Source organism: Eucalyptus grandis, chromosome 7 (assembly GCF_016545825.1).
Source record: "Eucalyptus grandis isolate ANBG69807.140 chromosome 7, ASM1654582v1, whole genome shotgun sequence".
Lineage (NCBI taxonomy): Eukaryota > Viridiplantae > Streptophyta > Magnoliopsida > Myrtales > Myrtaceae > Eucalyptus > Eucalyptus grandis.
In genome coordinates this window covers 30,855,248-30,874,686 of record NC_052618.1, presented here as the reverse complement: position 1 = coordinate 30,874,686, position 19,439 = coordinate 30,855,248, and the positions used below count along the sequence as shown (strand labels likewise).

The 19,439-nt window shown below is 38.8% G+C and overlaps 1 protein-coding gene across 2 annotated transcripts; it reads left to right on the top strand.

Annotated features, from left to right (window-relative positions):
- The first annotated feature begins 2,083 nt into the window (after nucleotides 1-2,083).
- On the top strand, nucleotides 2,084-12,531 carry LOC104454831 (probable disease resistance protein At4g27220). Of its 2 annotated transcripts, XM_039316745.1 has the most exons (8): nucleotides 2,084-2,529; nucleotides 4,000-4,032; nucleotides 4,176-4,351; nucleotides 4,914-5,415; nucleotides 6,672-6,686; nucleotides 6,773-6,856; nucleotides 7,932-8,028; nucleotides 8,684-12,531. In XM_039316745.1, exons 1-8 carry the CDS (start codon nucleotides 2,176-2,178, stop codon nucleotides 11,911-11,913), a joined length of 4,491 nt encoding a protein of 1,496 aa, XP_039172679.1. In that variant the 5' UTR covers nucleotides 2,084-2,175; the 3' UTR covers nucleotides 11,914-12,531. The 2 variants fall into 2 exon arrangements, with proteins under 2 accessions (XP_039172679.1, XP_018732595.2); XM_018877050.2 differs by lacking the exon at nucleotides 6,672-6,686.
- The last annotated feature ends 6,908 nt before the right edge of the window (nucleotides 12,532-19,439 follow it).

Here is a 19,439-nt window from a genome sequence, read left to right as displayed (position 1 = left end):
CTATCTAAAGGGGGCAAGGAGACACTAATTAAAACGGTAATACAGGCAATCCCTCAATATGCAATGTCTATTTTCAAGATTCCTATGTCCTTATGTACAACTATAGAGAAGAAAGTTGCTAGATTTTGGTGGCAGAACAATCAACATCACTCTGGCATCTATTGGAAACGTTGGGATGTACTTAAGGCTAGGAAAGATTTATAAGGAATTGGTTTTTGTGACCTGATCACATTTAATAGAGCACTGCTAGGAAAATAGGCGTGGCGTCTCCTACAAAACCCGTCATCTTTATGGAGTCAACTCTTTAAGGGTCTATACCATAACTCTACAGAGTTCTGGCATGCTAACAAAGGGTTGAGACCCTCTTGGGGATGGCTGAGTCTACTAAGTGGCCGAGATTCAATTATGCATAATCTACAATAGTCGGTAGGAGATGGGAAATGGATCTCAATCCGTGTTGATAAGTGGCTGAATAGTGGTCCTATTGGCGATCCTGCACCAAGAGGTGAACCACTAAGGGTTGTTGATCTTATTACTTTAGAAAACAACCATTGGAATGAGCCCTTGCTACGTAGAAGCTTTGCTGATCAAATAGTTGAAGAAATTCTGACAATCCCCATCCGGACAGATTGTACAGAGGATCGACTTATTTGGAAAGGAACTCAGAATGGTGATTATACTGTCAAGAATGGCTACCATTCCCTACGATCTATTGCCGATTTCACGGTACAAAATATTGCATCCTCCTCTTACCATCCACCCCGACAGCTTTGGGACAAGATTTGGCGATGAAACCCCCCCCGAAGATACGAGTCTTTATGTGGTCCTTATGCCATAACACTCTATCAACAAAGGACAATCTTCATTGCAGGAAAATAATCACCAATCCTATGTGCCAGATTTGTCATCATCACATGGACGCGCAAGATTTGGTCTCATTCAGCGGTTAAACTAAATCCAACAGACTATAATACAAATCACATGGATGCTTGGTTAGCAGATTTTATATGCAAAAAGAAGGCCATACCTGATTTGGAAACCCTAGCGCATATCCTCTGGCACCTCTGGAAATCCCGAAACTTTTTTGTATTTCGCAGGGCTATTCCCAATCCACAATAGGTTATTTCAGCGGCTTTTGCATCTGCCCACTCTGCTCGTCGATCCCACGAAGTGTGGACGCACTCTTCCCCCAACCTCTTGACCTTAGATCGCCTATGGAAGCCTCCGGATCCTACAAAGATAAAGATTAATATAGATGGAGCCTTTTCTTCTACATCAAAGGAGAGATTTGTGGCTTCTATTTGGCGTGATCACTCTGGTCGACTAATCAATGGCTCTACACAGATTGCTCTAGCAACTGCGGCGTTGCAAGTAGAAGCTCAAGCCCTTACCATCACCTTACACGATCTACTGCATAAGAAAATGGAAAGGAAGCAACTCACTGTGGAATTTGACTGCTGGGTGCTTGTCCATGCTGTGTGGAATCCATGCTCGACCCCATGGGAAGCTCGCTCATTCATCTCCGAAGCTGCGGCGCTCATCCCCTGCTTCTCTAGGTTACGCATAGTGTTCTGCAGGAGGGAAGCAAATAGAGTAGCCGACTGGATTGTCAAGGCCCATGGGCACTGAAGTTTGGCCCACAATTGGACCCTTTCTCCTCCACTGCCCTTGTTGGATTTGCTTTGTACTGACATTATGCCCTATATGGTGGCACTTTTGGTTGATATCAATACTACGGACCTCTGTTTTCGTCAAAAGAAAAAGAAAAAGGAGCATGTTTGTGGAAGTAATTGCACTTCAATGCCGTATTTATCACCATTCTGAATTTTCAAGTGCTATCGGTATTTAAAGATATTGTTTGCAAATTGATGTTATTTCGACATAGAGTGACGGGATTTTTTGGAAGTCATGTCTATATGTTAGTGTTTGTCGTACTTTTCGTAATTATTGAATAATAGAAGGTTGATTATATTTGATTACCCATTCAACGGGTGAGAGACCGAAGTCAACCATCCTTGTCTGGTTCAAGAGCTATCAGCCTTATCTACCATTCCTGTGAGGTATACGCTCTCTGAAGGTTTATCTTCTCCACAAATTTTGGGGAATCAACACAATCAACACACATACGTAGAAAAAGAGAGGCAAATCGACGTGTTCATCGAGCGAAATTGAGCCATGAGCAGCACCCGCACAGAACGGAGGCTGGAATTGCCAGAACTAGACAAAGCCAATCTTGATAAGACCATCAACACCAGCCAGAGAACGGTCAAGGAACGAAGGTTGGGGTTATCGAAATCAGACCAGAGCGCCAAATTCAAGAAATCTGCTCGAGTTCGGACGACAACCATCGACGGCGGTAGTGGCGACTTTCTGGAAATTGTCGATGAATTCACTGGGATCCATCCGGCCGGAGGAGGAGGAGAAAGGGAAAAAGGTCTCGGCTATGGCAATGAAAATAAAGGCAGCCCTTGTGGAGCTGGATTCTCGCAGATTACTTTCTTTCCAAATCACTTGAAATTGCCACGACGGGTATATAATTTTCTCTACTATCGAATGAGTCACACGTAGTAATACAAGAAAGTTTATTCTCATCTTCATCTTACTAATCTGTTGATATGTTTTTTTTTTGGTGAAGAAATCTGTTGATATGTTTATCACATAAGAATTCATAATTCCTCAAAGCTTGATCGTTCTCACACTATTTTCTTGAAATTTATGCTGGTTTAAAGACGTGTGTGCAATTGGATTATCAGAAATGTTTCAATAATTGACTGAAGAATTAACTTCTATAGATGGGCAACAATTTGAAAGATAAACACAAAGTCTTACAATTTCTTTTATTTTTATTTTTATTTTTATTTTTATTTTAAATTGTGCAGCCAAAGAAAATCTCTTGGACCTACCCAACACCACCAAACCCTACATCGTGCCATTTGTCTTGTCGCTTCATTGATTAACTGTCTATTTATCACACAACTACGCTCCATGACTTTTACCAGTGTCAACGACCTTTTACAAAATCACTAAAATTAAATAGAATAATTTCAACAAAATAAATTTACCCAGGATTGACAAAGTTGCGTTTGGGCATTGGGGAATTTTAAACTCAGAAATTGGATATCACTTATTCAAATATCACTATGTGTCAATAATTTTTGGCAAGACCAACTACATAGGCTAAAGGCCTAGAGTTAGTCAATCATGAGGTTTACGTGATGTTTTATGGGTGTCCAAATAGTTGAGCCTTTGTGTTTGTGCCCTTGAATTTTTAAAATAAATTAATTAATTGGAACCATGTTGAAAAAAAATTCTCTATTCAGGTCTTTAATTGGTGAATAATAAATACAGTTATCACCTGAGTATAGGGATGTCCATGTCTATAATCCATCAATTCAGAATCTAACTCCAATTAGGAATGGACAAAAGTATGACTCAATTAGATCTGCTAGGACTACCACTAGTCTATAAAAAAAAAAAGAATTCAAAGCATTATACTATGTTCTATAGCGCATGAAGGTAGTTATTCTATACGGTAGTTAGCAAGATTTAAGTCCTCCAATTGAATTCTGGGCCTTTGTCCCTAGTTCATCACTTATCAGAAAAGATACTTCAGTTGGATTTTAGTTACAAAAGAGTATAGTTTTTCACCTCATAATCAGATTGCAGAAATAGGGTCATGTGTTTTTCCATCTCTCTGAGAAAATGTCCTCCAATTATGCCTCTTATTGGTGGTGCCAGACTTTAACAGTCGGTGATATTCACCCCCCGTAACTCACCAATTAAAACGTGGCCAAAAAAAAAAAAAAAAAAAACTCTACCAATAAAAGGTATGAGTGGAGAAAAATATAGTCCAAATATATTATACCATCTATGTATTTATTAGTCTTGCATAATCGTCAAACCATTCACATTCTGCTCCCTCAATCCATGGCAAGTAACTTGGTTTCTCTTTTTTTCCGGTGATATATCCTATCCTCCTCGGTGGTCGAAATTCTTCAGCCACCACCGCTCGACTTAAAGTATTTCCCGAAGGTACGTACGTGATTAAGCAATAAGTCTCGGAATGGTTCAGTTTTGTCTGCTTTTTTTTTTTTTTTTTTTTTTTTTGTCCTTCCTTTTTCGGCTGACCGCAATTATTTTGGGGTTAACAAGTTTGATGATGTCCTTTGCTCCAGGGATTTCGCAGATTACAACTGCAGGAACCTTTTCACTGCAGAAAGTCGGATGAACGAATATTCTTTAAGGTCCGAGTCGTCCCAGCCCCGAAATTCGAATTGCCACCGCCACCTGACGATGGGTTCTCTTGGAGGAAGTACGATCAGAAGGAAAATCTTGGAGCCAAGTATCCAAGGTGAGTTTAGAGACGATCAGTTCTCTATTTCTCAAGTCTTGAAGCTCCATCACCCCAAAGATTCACCAGAACATTATTCCTTTGTTCAAAGTAAAGCCCCTTCAATAAACTTGCCTTTCTCACTCTTAATCCAAATGCATCCCCAGCATGTTACATTGGTGGACTTGAGATGAGCCACATCCTTGAAAAAGTTAAAAGGAACTTCCATTTTCCTCATATGGAAAGTTAGTCTCAAGAAGACTCGATGAAAGACGTCATCATTTAGCAGCATACTCATTTTCGTCGTGTCAATCATCATCCTATACTTGATGGGCTGTTTCACAGTCAACCATCTCTTTCTCATGTCTTAATCGACTAAAAACGATTTCAGTTATTAACGGTTAGTTCAGTTTGACAGCTTCTCATGTTGCTATCACTTTTCTCTTCCTTAGCCTACTAAAGTTTGACATATAATCGAGCACTTTGGAAGTAGCTTGGCTATAAGTGCACACAAGTTTTATTATGTTTCCTTTGTCCTTTATATCTAGCTGTCATTGATATTTTTCCCACACTTCATATTCAGGAACTACTATAGGTGCACTCATGGGAAAGACCGAGGTTGTTTGGCTAGAAAGCGCGTGCAAAGATCCGATGACGACCCCAGTGTCTTCGAGGTCACGTACTGCAGAGCGCACACGTGCAATCACCACTCTCTCCAAATCATACAACCCCAGACCCAGCCCCAACAAAACCAAACCCACTTACAAGACATTGCGTTCGACTTCCGTGGAAGCCTCACAGTCATAACTCCGAACTTGGACTCCAACAATGACGATCACAACTTCTGTTCTTCAATGTTCAATTTCCCTCCCACCTCGGATAATACTTCCAGCGTCATGAGTAACAACAGCAACTTCCCTAGTACCCCTCAATTCCTGTCTCGGTCGACTTCCGAGACCAACTACTTGTCAGAGTCGCCAGCTCGGTTAGAAGGTTTCCAGGTCGGCCCGAGTTTCGGCACTTCGGAATCCGAGCTTGCTATGATTGTCTTGGCTGCTACTTCAGAGAACAACTCTCAAGCAACGGTACGTTCGGATTCAAATCTTCCGCTTCATGGCATAAGTTGGTAACGAGAACGTTTCCTTTATGGGAAAATTACAAGAAAAAAATGGTCAAAAACCTATTACATTTATGCCAATTCAGTTTTAAAATTTTAAATTGTGTTAATTCAGTTTTAAAGTTTTAACAATTTGCCAATTTAGTCATTCTGACTAATTTTGACCAGAAATTGTTGACGTAAATGTAGACTGTCTTACATGGTATGACCGACGCTAACATGAACAACTTTTACTATTTTTTGAAAAATTTTGAACTTAATTTATTTATATATATATTTATTATTTTTTCATTTTCTTTCCATTTCTTTTTCTTTTTTTCCTTCGATAATCATTGAGCCTTGGCAACGGTTGGTGCCTAGCCACAAGTGAGGGCTGACCTCACTTGAGACTAGCGAGGCTTGAGCTTACCAAGATTAGGTGAGGCTAGACCTCACAAGCCTTGGCCTTGAGCAAGCTTGACCTTGCTGATATTTGGCAACTCGAGCCTTGTTAGGCTTGGGACCTCACTTGAGTTGTGCCCGAGCCTAGCCTAGCAAGGTCGAGCCTCGGTTGAGCCTAATAAGGCTCGAGCTTGCTGGGATAAGCAAGGCTTGGCTTTGTTGGCTTCAAGCGAGCTTGGTATCTAGAGGCTCGAACCTCGTTCGCCTCAAGCGAGAAGGTCAGCCCTTGCCAAGGCCTAGCAACCGGCAAAGTAAGAAAGAAAAAGAAAGAAAAGAAGAAAATAAAATAAAACACAAAAAATAATAATGAAAAATTCACATTTACTTTGTAAAATTATAAAAATTGTCTATATTAGCGTTAATTATGTTATGTAGGATGGCCAACATTCAACTTAACAATTTCCAAACTAAATTGGCCAAAAACAAAAAGAAGAAGAAGGATTCGGGCAAAAAAGTTTGGCACAATTAAAAAGTTTAATACTACATTGACACAAGTACAATATATTTAGGATTTGTTTGGTAATTTTCTCAAGATATAATTATAATCAAGCAATACTACGAAACTATAATAATAAATTGTCTCTCTCATAAAATCATTTGCATTCTACTTTCTCAATCCATGATAAATATCTTGTTTTTCTTTTGTTCCTCTGATCTCTTATCTTCGTACTTGATTAAGTAATAGCTCTCAGAATGATTCGGGATACTTTTTTTCTTTTTTTTTTTTTTTTTTCTTTTTTCGCTGACTGTAAATCATTATGTTCTTTACTCGAGGGACGCCAGAGAGGATTACCAAAGGTGAACGTAATTTTTTTTTTTTTTGTTTCTTTTTCTGACTGCAATTATTTCGAGATTGACATGGTTGGTGATGTTCTTTGCTCCAGAGACGCGAGAAAGGATTACCAAAAGTGAATGGAGCTTATCACGGAAGTGAATCGCATGACAATGAGATGCAGCTACTTATTGAGGTGACAATACCTTTCTTTCTCCCTCTTACGTCATAATTTACTTTCTGGCCTATGTTTTCCTCCAATAGGGTACAAGTTATAGTTATTGAACATGCAAACTCAACTAAATGTAATTATGAAGCTTTGTGACGAGGTGGTTCAATCACAATACTCCATTCCATCCTACTTTTGTAATTTTTTTTTTTTTTTTATAGGTGTTAAAGATCGTCATGGAGCACTTGCTAAAACTCGTTACTTTTTCGTCTCCAGATTTTATATTCAGTACCCTAATTGCTAAATTCAATTATCAGATGCTATGCGTCTTTTCTTTCGCTCGAAAATTTTTCTTTCTTCTCTCTCAAAGTTGCAGGCGACTTATCCTCTCCAAACCACAGCCAAGCAAACCTTAAGTCACTAGAAATCTTCGCATCCTGTTAAATCTATTATCTCCAATTCAAATATCGTTGCCAATGCCATTGGGAACCTTGGCTCTATAATATTCATTTGCTAAAAATATGCAAATGGAAACTAAGATAAACAACGAAAATAAACCATACAAGATATTATATGGTTTATTTGAATGATCAATAATCTAGATAGAGAGAGGCAGAAAAATTTAACAATGATCAAATAATACGATGAAGATCATAATCACTCCACGTCTCAAGTGTTTGCTAACCCCTGGTTTTACACACTTATACTCACAAACTAACGGTCTAAGACTTATCTATTCATTTTGAGTAACATAGAGAAATGACAGGAAATTTTATTGAGATGTTTCTGGTGGCTAATCTCCTCATCATATGAAAATACAACTCAAATACATAGTGAATTTATCAAATAAATCCTCCTGGGCTACGCGCCCCCTAAAAAAAAAAAAAAATAACAGAAACACTGAGCACCTTCCAAGTGCCCGGCCAGGTGGGCTACCGGCAAGGAGTCCACCCTCTAGCCTAGCGGACGACGGGCCAGGCCTCCAGACAGATCAGTCTGACGTTGGCCACGGTCCGCATGGACTCAAGATATTTGTTCAACACTATCAATGTCGTTTACATATTGAATGTACTGACGTTGTTGTAATTGCCTGCTGCTTCAGGAAAAATCAATCTCTGATCAGCCTGTCGCTAGTTCAGTTGATACATCCATTAGTTTGGGTTCGGGCCTCTGTTCTCGCGCTATTGAAGATCAGAAAGGTAGCTATTACTCATCAAAGAATCATTACATGTTAAATGCTTTGTGGAGACGATTTGCAACATGACACCGATATAACCTTAGCCCGTTCAATTTCAAACTTGGTTTGTCCTAAAATATAAGTTTTCTAGTATTCTTGGCTTAGACAATAGCATATTGCTAAGCTGAAGGTGACTGAAAGGTGCCATTCTTTCTCTTTTTGGGAAACTTACACCTGAACCATACAATTTACCATTAATATTTGAGAATTACAACCTCCTAGTGTTGTATAGAGAAAAGAGACGGGGGCTTTTACTGTGCTTGCGAGATCACTATCTCAATGCTTCTGTCAAAAAAGTTGCTTTTAAAGTCTAGACGTGCTGCTATTTCACAAAGAGCACATATTGTATAGTGGGATTTATTTTGGGCTAAAAATGGGCTCTCTCTCTCTCTCTGAACTGAACCCAAGTCGATAAATGGGGGTGACCAAGTAATTTTGTTTATGGTGAACAAAGGAACTGACTTTGTCTTTCTGTTTTCAAGTTGTCCCCTTAGATAAGTGTAGCTGCATTATAATGAAATGCATTTGATAAATTGAGGAAAGAAAAGTAGTATATATCCTGGGGTAGATTATGACTAATGATTGTGCCTTTGCCTCTCGAATTTGTTTCTATACAGAACTCAATCCGTCCTTTGGGATTGATTTGCTTCACACGAAGGCAGGCTCTCTCACGAATGAAGGATCATTGTTGAGCAATCAGAAAGAAGAAGAAAATGTGACAGTGTCAAGTGAAGTGAAAAAACTAGAAGCTACCCAGAAGCAAAGAGCAGAAAGTGATTTTGTGCCAATGCAAAACACTTGGGATACAGAGACTGAACTATTTCCCTGGCTAGTGAAAAGGGACGCTGATCCTCATCCTGCTTTGGAAGAATTTCATACGTATTCATTTCCCTCAGAATCGGAAGTTGGTTCACATTGCTCAGAATTAGAATCTGAAGACAAGGATAAGAAGATCAAGATCGGAGCAAGTCCAGAATATCATAAGAGAGAAACATCAGAAAGTGCAGTTTTGCAAATGCAGAACCCTGTAGAGAGAGAGGTTGAACTCTTTTCCTTGGAAGTAAAAGAAGACACTGCTTCTGACGAAGTTCATTCAATTTCCTTGGAAGTAGAATCTGAAGTTGATTCATATTGCTCAGGACCGGAATACGAAGTTGGGGATAAAAAGGCGAGGATAGAAGCCAGTCCAGAATATGACGATATCATGCACACACCAAAGTTGAAAAAGGAAAGTTCTTCACATGCTACTTTGGATAATAGCGATGCCTCCATTGATATGTTAGACAGCAGTGGAAAACAAGAAGGGAGACCATCAGAAGGATGGGGTGCCATTAACTATGACTCTATAGTCTACCATCTCATCAAGTCCATAAAAAAATCTAACATTGAAAAACTTGGAATATATGGCAGAAACGAGGTTGGAAAAGCTATTGTCGTTCGAGCATTGAAGGAATCTGCAATTTTGAGGAACCTATTTGATAGAGTTATTTGTATTACCGTTCCTCAAAACTGCGACATGGAAATGGTGCAAAAGGAGATTGCTGGACAAATATCTTCTGATTTAACTGAAGTCAATGCAGTTGATATGCCACATTCGGTGGTGAATGCATTGTCAGGCCTCAAGTTTTTGCTCATTCTTGTTGGCACTAATCAACACCTGAGGCTGGAGACATTGAAAATTCCTGTTTCAGCACCACCAGTTGGTAGCAAGATAGTCTTTGTGGCTGAATCAGAACAATTGTGTGATGAAATCGAAGTGGATAAGAAAATATGTTTGGACGATCTGTTGCTGTGCGAATTATTTCGTCAGAATGTGGGTGAAGTTGTTTACCATCCTAAAAAAGCCCTAGCTAAGGAAATAGTTAGGATGTGCAGGCACTATTCGCATGCTGTTATTCTAGTGGCAAGGGCACTGCAAAATGTTGATGACGATTTAATCTGGAAACGTGTACTTGAAAGACTGGCCATTCGACCTGCAAGTCATGATACAAGTATAGAAGCTCTTATGGTTAATGTATTAAGATTTAGCATTGACCAACTAGAAAATGATAAAACTAGAAGATGCTTGAAAAATCTTGCTCTTTGTGACAATTACCATGAGATTGCATCTGAGTCTGCCATAGGCCTATGGGTCAGGGATGGTATTGTAGACAACCAAGATGAAGGCCTAGAAGTCCTAAAAAACCTTGTCAATGCTAACCTGCTCGAAATTGATGATAATGGGCAATTTGTGAAGTTTCAAGACCAGGATCAGGATATATTAGTGAACTTAATATTTCAACCCGAGGAAAATCGCATGTTTCTGATGCAGGGTGGCTTGGACGTGACAGAGCCACCAGAGATTGAGAAATGGGAGAGTGCAAAAGAGATACTGTTGATGCAAACCGGAATTTCTGAGCTACCGAAGGAACCAAGGTGCCCTTCACTTTCGTCATTATATCTGCAAAGAAATTATAAGGTGAGAAAGCTTTCTTCTTCATTTTTCAATCAGATGCCTGCTCTAGAAGTTTTGAATCTGTCTAGAACCCGCATTCGGTGCTTGCCAGAGTCCATATCTCAACTTGTCAGCCTTAAAAGATTCTTCTTGAATGATTGTGTCCTTCTGAGATCAATATCGCCAGCAATTGGAAGGCTCAAGCAGCTGGAGGTATTTGATCTTGAGGGGACGAAGATTAAGAATCTTCCCAAGGAAATTGAATGTTTAATTAATCTGACTTGTTTGGGGATCTCACTTTCTGGAACTGAGCCTTCAAATGACTCTAAAACTGTCATTCCTCATGGGGTAATATCTTCTCTATTACACTTGGAAGAACTGAATCTCGATGTGGATGCTGATTCTGAATGGTGGCATACATGTGCTGAAGGTGTTGTATCTGAAGTTTGCAACTTGAAAAGCTTAAGCGCTTTCAAGTTCTCCTTTCCTACATTGGAACTTTTGAGACAGTTTAATCAGCTTAGGAAATCGATGGAGCATCCATCTTTAGCTCAATTTAGACTTTGTGTTGGTAATCATGCTAGCTGCATGATGAATCAGCTACCATTAGATATTGAATTAGAGCTGGAACGGTGCAACCGATTCTTGAGGTACACAAATGGCGACGGTGTCTTCACGGAAATTAAGGATGTCCTGCGACAATCAGATGCTTTTTTCTTAGAAAGGCATGCTAATCTCAAGAAGTTGTCTGAACTAGGGATAGATAGCATGGACCAACTCAAATGGTGTGTTATGGGGGAGTGTAATGAGCTTGAAGTGCTCGTGGATGCATCTGATACCCTTCATCAAGAGGCTTTGACTGGATCTCACTACAAAAGCATCTGTCTTGAATCGCTGGAGTTTTTGTTTGTGTATTACATGAGAAACTTGAGAAACATTTGGAAGGGTGCAGTGTCGAAGGGATGTTTATCTTCTCTCAAGTTGTTGACGTTGTGTAAATGCCCCGAGTTGACAAGTATATTCTCACATGAGATGCTTGATAATCTCAACAATTTGGAAGAGGTCACAATTGAGGACTGCCCAGCCATTGCAAGTCTAATTAGCTGCCAAACTTCTATTGGCAAAGTCCGAGAGACGCCTTATTTCCTCCCTATTTTGAAAAAGTTGTCTCTCCATTACGTACGTACACTTTCCAGTATATCCTGTGGGCTGCGGATCGCACCGAGGTTAGAAAGGTTGAGTTTTTATGACTGCCCAAGTCTGAGGTCTTTGTCGACTGATGAAGTTTCTAGTGAGCATTTGAAGAAAATCAAGGGGGAGAGGAGTTGGTGGAAGGACTTGGAATGGTGCGGCCATAAGCCAGATCACTTGGACGGTATTTTCATCCCAATTGACACATGTGACATCCCTTAACTCTATGCACAAGTGTGTGCGCGGGTGCGATTCCAACTGTTGGAACTACCCAACAAGTCAGTGGGAACTTTAGTTATTTAATGACTATTGTACCGAATCAATATCTATAGTTAAACTTTGATAACCCCTGCCTACGTAATGGCATGCTTTATTAGTCGGTTTTTCTGTGGTCTATAAGTTTCTTCTTGCCCCTGTTCCATTTATGCCGTTCAAAGAGAGGACCGTGAGATAACGAATGACTGGGCAGGGCTTGAATGGCCATTATCAGGTCAGTTGAAGTAATGATAAATAGTGGAATAGGAGATCTGCACTTGAAGAATTTCGTCCGTGTGTTTGATTTTGCCAAAAGCAATCAAAATGGACATTAGAATGCCGGCACGGACGAGAAGGAATTTTTGGATTTGCTTTCCCAGTGGAATTGATTAGAAGCTAGCTTCCCATTCACTAAGTATAGTCCTCACTTGCTGTTATTAGCATAGTGAGTTGAGTCTCTTAGTCAGAGAAGCAGCCACAGAAGAATCTTTTCCATCGGCAACCCATAATCTTATCGGCTATTAGACATGTGGTTAGTTACTTCCAGTAAGGAAAAAAAAAAAGCAAGTAGTACCTCTTTTATATGAAAAACGTGAGTAACAATGGACAGGTAACAGGTTATTTCTATGTGTGATCAATTATTAGCATCCCACAAGACAGAATTACTTAATTTATCTTTACAACTAGATTATTTTCATATGGTTGAGTAATCATTGGTATATCAAGTATGATGATAAGTGCTCTTTCATTGTGACTGCAATCTTTTATACTAGAACAAAGTAAGTTTCGTAGGTATCAACTACCACTCATATCTTTTCGTGGATGTGGTACGTCTTCATAGAAAAATGACTTTGAAACTATTAGCAATTTCGGTATCTAATCTATAGGAGTGGTCACCGGGCTGTGCTTGGGCCAGCATATTATTGTGATGGGCCTGGGCACTGCCTAGCACAAGTCCATTTTTTGGTGAATTAATTTAAAATTTTTGATGAAAACTTCAATAAAGTTAGACTAATTGATTTTTGAAAATACTAAAATGATTAAAAAAAATAGTAATTGAGCAAAACATTCAACACGCCTCTCATCTATTGTGTCAATAGCGGGAAATCGCACTTCCACCATGACCGACGGGATAGAACCTTAGCACACCCATCCCCTCTCATGTCTTCCTCAACATATGGTACTTTAAAGTACACCTCGTTCTTACATCTGAAGAGAGTTTTTCAGCTTTCCTTCCATAAGGCCTGTATAGGACCTCCAAATCTTGATGCCTAACTTAAGTGGATCTAAAGTATCGATGCATTGGCCACAAATATGTCAAATTGGTGGAGACCGTCTTGCATGCACAAGTTAATGCAATAACATATGAGCATCGGTCTAGGATCAACCTTGAATCGACCTAAGACCGACCCAAGACCGACCCAAGACCGACACAACTCTATTGGTCATAGTTTAATTCCTAGGGAGATTGGGTTAATCCTTAATCTTGAGATTCCTGGATCGTGCAGGTTAATCTTTGGTCCTGGAAGTTCAGGGTCGATGCAATAGAGACTAACATTGACTATACATAATATATTGTTTATAATGCTTTTGCATATGATGTTACGAGTATCATTGATAGATGATTACAAAAACTTTTCATTTTGTCAATATCTTTACGAGCGATCTTAATCGTTTTTATGATTTTTTGCTTTTAGCATGTGTGAAATTTCTATTGTTGTCTTATCTTAAATTTGTTAAGTATGTATTGATATTTATAGTTTAGTTGCACAATGCCGTAGTGCTATATTATTGATGGATATGTAATTTGAAATGATAGGTTTGCCTTTTCGAAAAGTACAAAAAACGAAACAAAACAATTATTGATTGGCCTCGAGTTTACCCTAAAACAAAACTGAACACATCAAGTCAATCCAGTCCTCAGTCCCAACTCAATAGGATCGGTATTCGATCTTAAAAATTGAAGATCAATACTGTGCGGGTTGATACTAAGGTTAGATGGTAGACTAGCCCAACTAGACCATACTCACCCCTACACCACATGTGCATGAAAATCCATAGCAAATCGAATTTAGCTAGTTGGACAACACTCCAGATTAGGGAGGTGTTCATGTTGGCATTATGTAGCACGATGCTAAAGATTTTATTGGAGATGGCATACTCATTGACAACTTTCATTATTTCAACAGTCACATTTAAGGAATTATGCTAGAATATTTACTTTTTAAATGTAAGAGTTTGGTGACATAATCCCATTCATCATTAACCCAGTGGCCGATGATGACACAATATGCATAATTCTTAAGGTTGGTACATAAATCTAAAGTTAAGGAGATTTGAAAGCTAGCTGTTGATAGCAGATGCATTAACACCACCATCTTCTCTTTGTATAGTGACTTAGAGTTTCTAGCATTTGTTGTCAACGGAACGGGTCTGAATTGAGGTTGTAGAGTTGTGTGCACGTAGTGCACAAAATAAGTGATCTTCGACAAAGCCAGAGGGTTGCTCGACAGCAAGACAATAATATGTAAGCTCCCGCCAGTTCCCCACCTTGTCATATAATGAGTATCATGTATGCAGCACCGTACTTGAATAGCTCCCCCAACCTTGGACATCTCTTCCTCATATCGGTGTTAGTGCGTCCTCAAGTGGCCCATCCTACTCGACAATTCACCCTTTAATATGTCACCACATATCGTGGAGATGACCTTCTTGACATAATTGCATCGATCTCAAGTCAGAATGTCTTCCGAACAACAAACGTTCTTGTTTATTTTGTTATTGTGGAACTCGATGAACAAGTTTCCCCTTAATTGTAGAACATTGAATTGAGTTGGAATGATTGGACACTTTGTTCACACAGTGTGATATTTAAAACGCGATTAAATCATAAGGAGAAAGGGAATATATGAAATTGACAAATGATTTTAGAAAGCTCGAGCCTTTGGAAATTGGGGAATTGTACTGAAATGTGAGACGAAAAAGCCCACTTTATAGAGTTCCATATTTTTTCTTGTTGGATAATGATCATTGATCAGCCCATACACAAAATGAGGCCCAAAACCACCACCCAAAAAGCCTGTGCCTAGCATGGTCCGATGACCAGTTCCATGTTATTTGCAATATTCGTTATTAAAAAGCCGAAACGGCTATAGCCTACAATTTGCAAGACAGGTTAGTGAGAAATCTTCAACTGTATCTTGTTTTCATTATATCTATAGATCAATGGTCATCATAAGCCGTCAAAACAAATATTAAATCAAAGAGCCGGCCGGCAACTTATTTATGCGTTGACACTATGCCCAACTCTAGGCCTAAGTATAAAGAGTCTAAATGCCCAAGTCAGGCCATAACAATATAGTTAACCCATTTTGTTCAACTAATGAAACTATTTCCCATATCCCATGTTCTAGAGTTGCTAAACTACAATCTAGAATTCCCTAGATGAAGTTTCTCGAAGAAAGAGAAAATGTAGAAGCATAAATAAAGAAGTCTCTAGAAGAATTACAATCTAGAATTTCCTAGATGAAGCCTACATGGACAACATTCTATAGAAATCTAGAATGTTGTACTTGTTGACACCTAAATTTTTGCCCAAAAATATTTCATGTTAAATTCTTGCATATAGATCATTTAGGCTTTATTTAGGCATTTAATATAGTGTTTTAAATGGAATATGTTTTTACTTTAAAAGAAAATTGAAAATATATAAAAAAAAAGATTAAAAGAAAAAAGAAAAAGAAAACAAAAAAGTTGGGGCCAATGATCTAAATGTGACTAACCAAGACCATAAGGTCATATTGGAATTCAAATGGCAAGTTGGGGCCAAAATGCAATTTCCAAAAGTTGAGGGACCAATTCGCAAGTTTTGCAAAATTTGCGCCCGAGCCCGTAAATCATCATCTTGGTCGCCAATTAAGTTGAAATTGAATTTGGGCCAACTTGAATCAATCAAATCGAGCCAAAAAGACCAAATTTGCCTTGAATTTGGTATTTTCTGATAAGAAAATGGCTAAGTTTGAGGGACTTTCTTGCAAAATTGGGTGGGCACAATTGCAAAATTTGGTTGAGATCTTAAACTAATATACATTTACTTGCTAATTGATCAAAAACTGCAGCCAAATTGATGGATTAAAGCACTCAAACTAGTTACCAAAACCCAGCCCACAATTAGGTCTTAATTCGGAGCTGCTAAGTAGGCATATTAGTGGCCCCACCATGTCCTCCTCACCTGCCCAACCAGCCCGGTCTCTGCACGTGATGGAGACCATCATTGGTACTGCAATTCGATGAAAATTCGCCAGGGATAAGCTGCTGACAACACCGAAAAATCGCAGCAAAACCTGCACACTCAGCAGCTGCAGAATTGAAAAAAATTGGCTAAGTTAGAGAGTGGGTGAAGTAGCCCTGTTGACAGGCGTAGTAGGTGGACAAAAGGCTGACCAAAAATCCTCTAATTCGGGGGATACGATCACTGAAGAAATTTCATTCGAGAGAGGAGAGAGAGGAGACGAGAGAGAGAGGGGAGAGCTCGGAATCGTCCCCCAAAGAGGCCCTCAGAAGCAACTCCAGAAAAAGCAAACCCAGAAATTCCAGATCAACCTTTTGAGAGAAAAGTGAGATTTTCACAACCCTTCGGCCAACATTAGCCAAAACCTTCAACTAGAGAGTGAAACTTCACTCAAATATCTTTCCATCCATATGTCGCAAGTCCTAAATGGAGATCGGGAAGGCCTCTTAAAGCCCCCAAAAACACCCTCCAGGCGGGCCAGGAAACACTGAAAAAGTTTCTAAGTGTTGAGCCCAGTTGGTCACGAGTGGATAAAAGGAAGTGTTTTTTAGAAAGTTGAGAAACAAATGAGGAAAATATTGACTTTTACCCCCAAACTAAAATACATATAGTTTGGCTTGGTGTCAATGTTTCCAACAAAAGACATCTTGAAGTCTAATTTTAGAGATCAACGAAAACCTTCATTGTCAGTTCTTCTTTTCTACAGATCTCATTTCCAGTTGAAGAAGCCAACTTCCACGTGCTTCCAGAGGACAATTTCTCGGTTTCCTTGGCAAAAAAACACTTGAAAAGGAAACTAGAAAGTAAGGTAAGCCTCCTAGATGTACTTATTTTTGAGTTTGAGCATGTTTTGATCATGAAAATCAAGAGGAAAACTAGCCCGGAAAACTGATTTCTGAGACTGAAATGTTTCTAAGTGTTTGAAGCCTCTTCAAGAGCCATACATGTTTGACTTGCTGCTCCCCTTTGCATGTGTTTTCTATCTTCACGAGCTTGATTAATGTTATATGGGAGTACAAATGATGCATAGGTCAGCTTGGTTTGGTCTTTAAATCCCCGTGTGAACTATGAGATCGTCAAAAAACAAGTCTATCCACATTAGTTCTTGGCTGGTCAGTATAGTCTTTGCATGTGGGCTTCTTAGAGAGGTTGTTTTGATGTGTTTGGTTAGTCATTCTCTGTGATGTTTGTTGAATTTGAAAGCTCATGTTATTTACTTTTACTTAGATCAAGTAATGTTTCCTTTAGATCTCGTATGCCATGAGTGTTGGGGCTTGAATATGGGCATTCAACCTGTTTGCTTGACTTGGGTTCAAACCCAGATTTGCAAAATCAGATCAAACCCGCATATTTGATGACGATTCCAGCTTGGTTTTCGTGTGTTTTAAGCTGTGATTTCTATCTAATCTTACTCCTTGCATGTGGTAGTTTAATCTTGATGTTTTAGTTCCGCATAAGATTGCTTATGATTGGAGATTGAAGGCTGCAAACATGGCTCGAGGAGGCTATTGGGGCTAGTTTAATGCACACCAAGTGTTCGACAAAATGCCCAAACTAAGCTTCGATCTTGAAACGGTCGATTTGAGCTTGATTATTGTTATATTCATGTGCTGTGTTACTCCATGTTAGCATAGATCGGTTTAAGGAATTATTATTATTATTTTAAAAAAAAATAATAATTAAAAAAAAAGAGAAAATATGAAATTTTCAAAAACATCAAAAAAATGTTAGATAGCATCAAATTAGGATATAAATGACATATATGAAATTTTCCTAATTTTAAAAGGTCATTTTCCTAATTTAATGCTATTTTGGTATTTTATAACCATTTTTGTAAATAATCCATTTTGCGTAGATTAAAACTATTTAAAGTTCTTTACCAAAAAAAAAAAAAAAAACTATTTAAAGTAATTTCATGCATATAGAGTAATTCATGCATATTTGAATTCTCATTTGCTCATGGGGGTCCTGTCCCGCGGCGTGATAACAAGGCCATGTAATATTATTTGCTCGACTTGTATCGGGTTTATCTTTTCCGCGTTTATTTTCAAGTCATTTCAATTTCTTGTATGTTTACTTACTCGCCGCTTTTCATTAATTTGAGTGTAAATTTCTCTTCTAAATTATGTTATGATTAGTCTAGACATTAAAAAAAACTACAAAAACATTTGCATTGACACTTAGTGGTTTCATAAAGATTATAATTGGTAATCAAGAATGTGTGGCCATTTAGATAAATAACTTTCCAAGTTAGTGGTACCGCAAGGGCGCTAATAGAAACATTGGCGTAAACAAGTCCCCGTTTCTAGAAATCTCTGGTTGCGTAGGAATCGAGACACCACTCCCGTGTCTCGATTGGTTTCTAGCCGACCCCAATAGGCTAGTGGCGACTCCTAGAAATATTTAGGTTGTTAATAATTGAAATATGAAATCCAACGTCGCGCGAGGTATGGGCTTGGGAGAGCCCGCGCCTAATTTAGGGCCATTGGTCCGCTCCTTTAGGCAAATACCACTAAACCTTCTTCTTTATGCCCCAGACGGAAAAAAGGAGGTCGTGACAATACTAAGGCGGTGCTCACGCCTATAAATAGGCTTGTAGTTCATTCATTTGAGTAAGAGAGGTAAACCCTCCACCTTGTGTGTGAGGTGAACCCTCCACCTGAGAAGGTATAGATCTCTACTGTACCTCTATCAAATTATTTTGTTCAACTAATGAAACTATTTTCCCCATGTCCTATATCCTTCAATTATCCTAGTTTATCTCTTGTTCATCCACTACAAATTATATCATACACTTGTACACACGTCACTAACCAAAAAACACTAACTAATACCAAAACCATGCTTCGGCATGCACACATCCATTTTTTTTTTTTAACAAAGACGATAAAAACTAGAAGATGCTTGAAACATCTTGCTCTTTGTAACAATTACCAAGAGATTGGATTTGAGTCATTATAGGCCTATGGGTAAGGGATGGTATTGTAGACACCCGTGACGAAGGCCAAAAAGTCCTAGAAAATCTTGTCAATGCTAACCTGCTTGAAATTGATGAGAATGGGCAATTTGTCAAGTTTCAAGATCAGGATCAGGATATATTAGTGAACTTAAAATTTCAACCCGAGGAGAGTCATTTTTTTCTAGTATGAGGTGGCTTGGATTTGACAGAGCCATCAAAGGTTGAAGAATGGGAGAGTGCAAA

What these genes read in the sequence shown, in the direction of transcription:
- LOC104454831 (XM_039316745.1), top strand. Translation starts at nt 2,176, where the DNA reads ATGAGCAGCACCCGCACAGAACGGAGGCTGGAATTGCCAGAACTAGAC. An exon ending in ACTTGAAATTGCCACGACGG is followed by an intron (nt 2,530 to 3,999) that starts GTATATAATTTT and finishes GAAATTCTTCAG; the next exon opens with CCACCACCGCTCGACTTAAA. An exon ending in CGCTATTGAAGATCAGAAAG is followed by an intron (nt 8,029 to 8,683) that starts GTAGCTATTACT and finishes GTTTCTATACAG; the next exon opens with AACTCAATCCGTCCTTTGGG.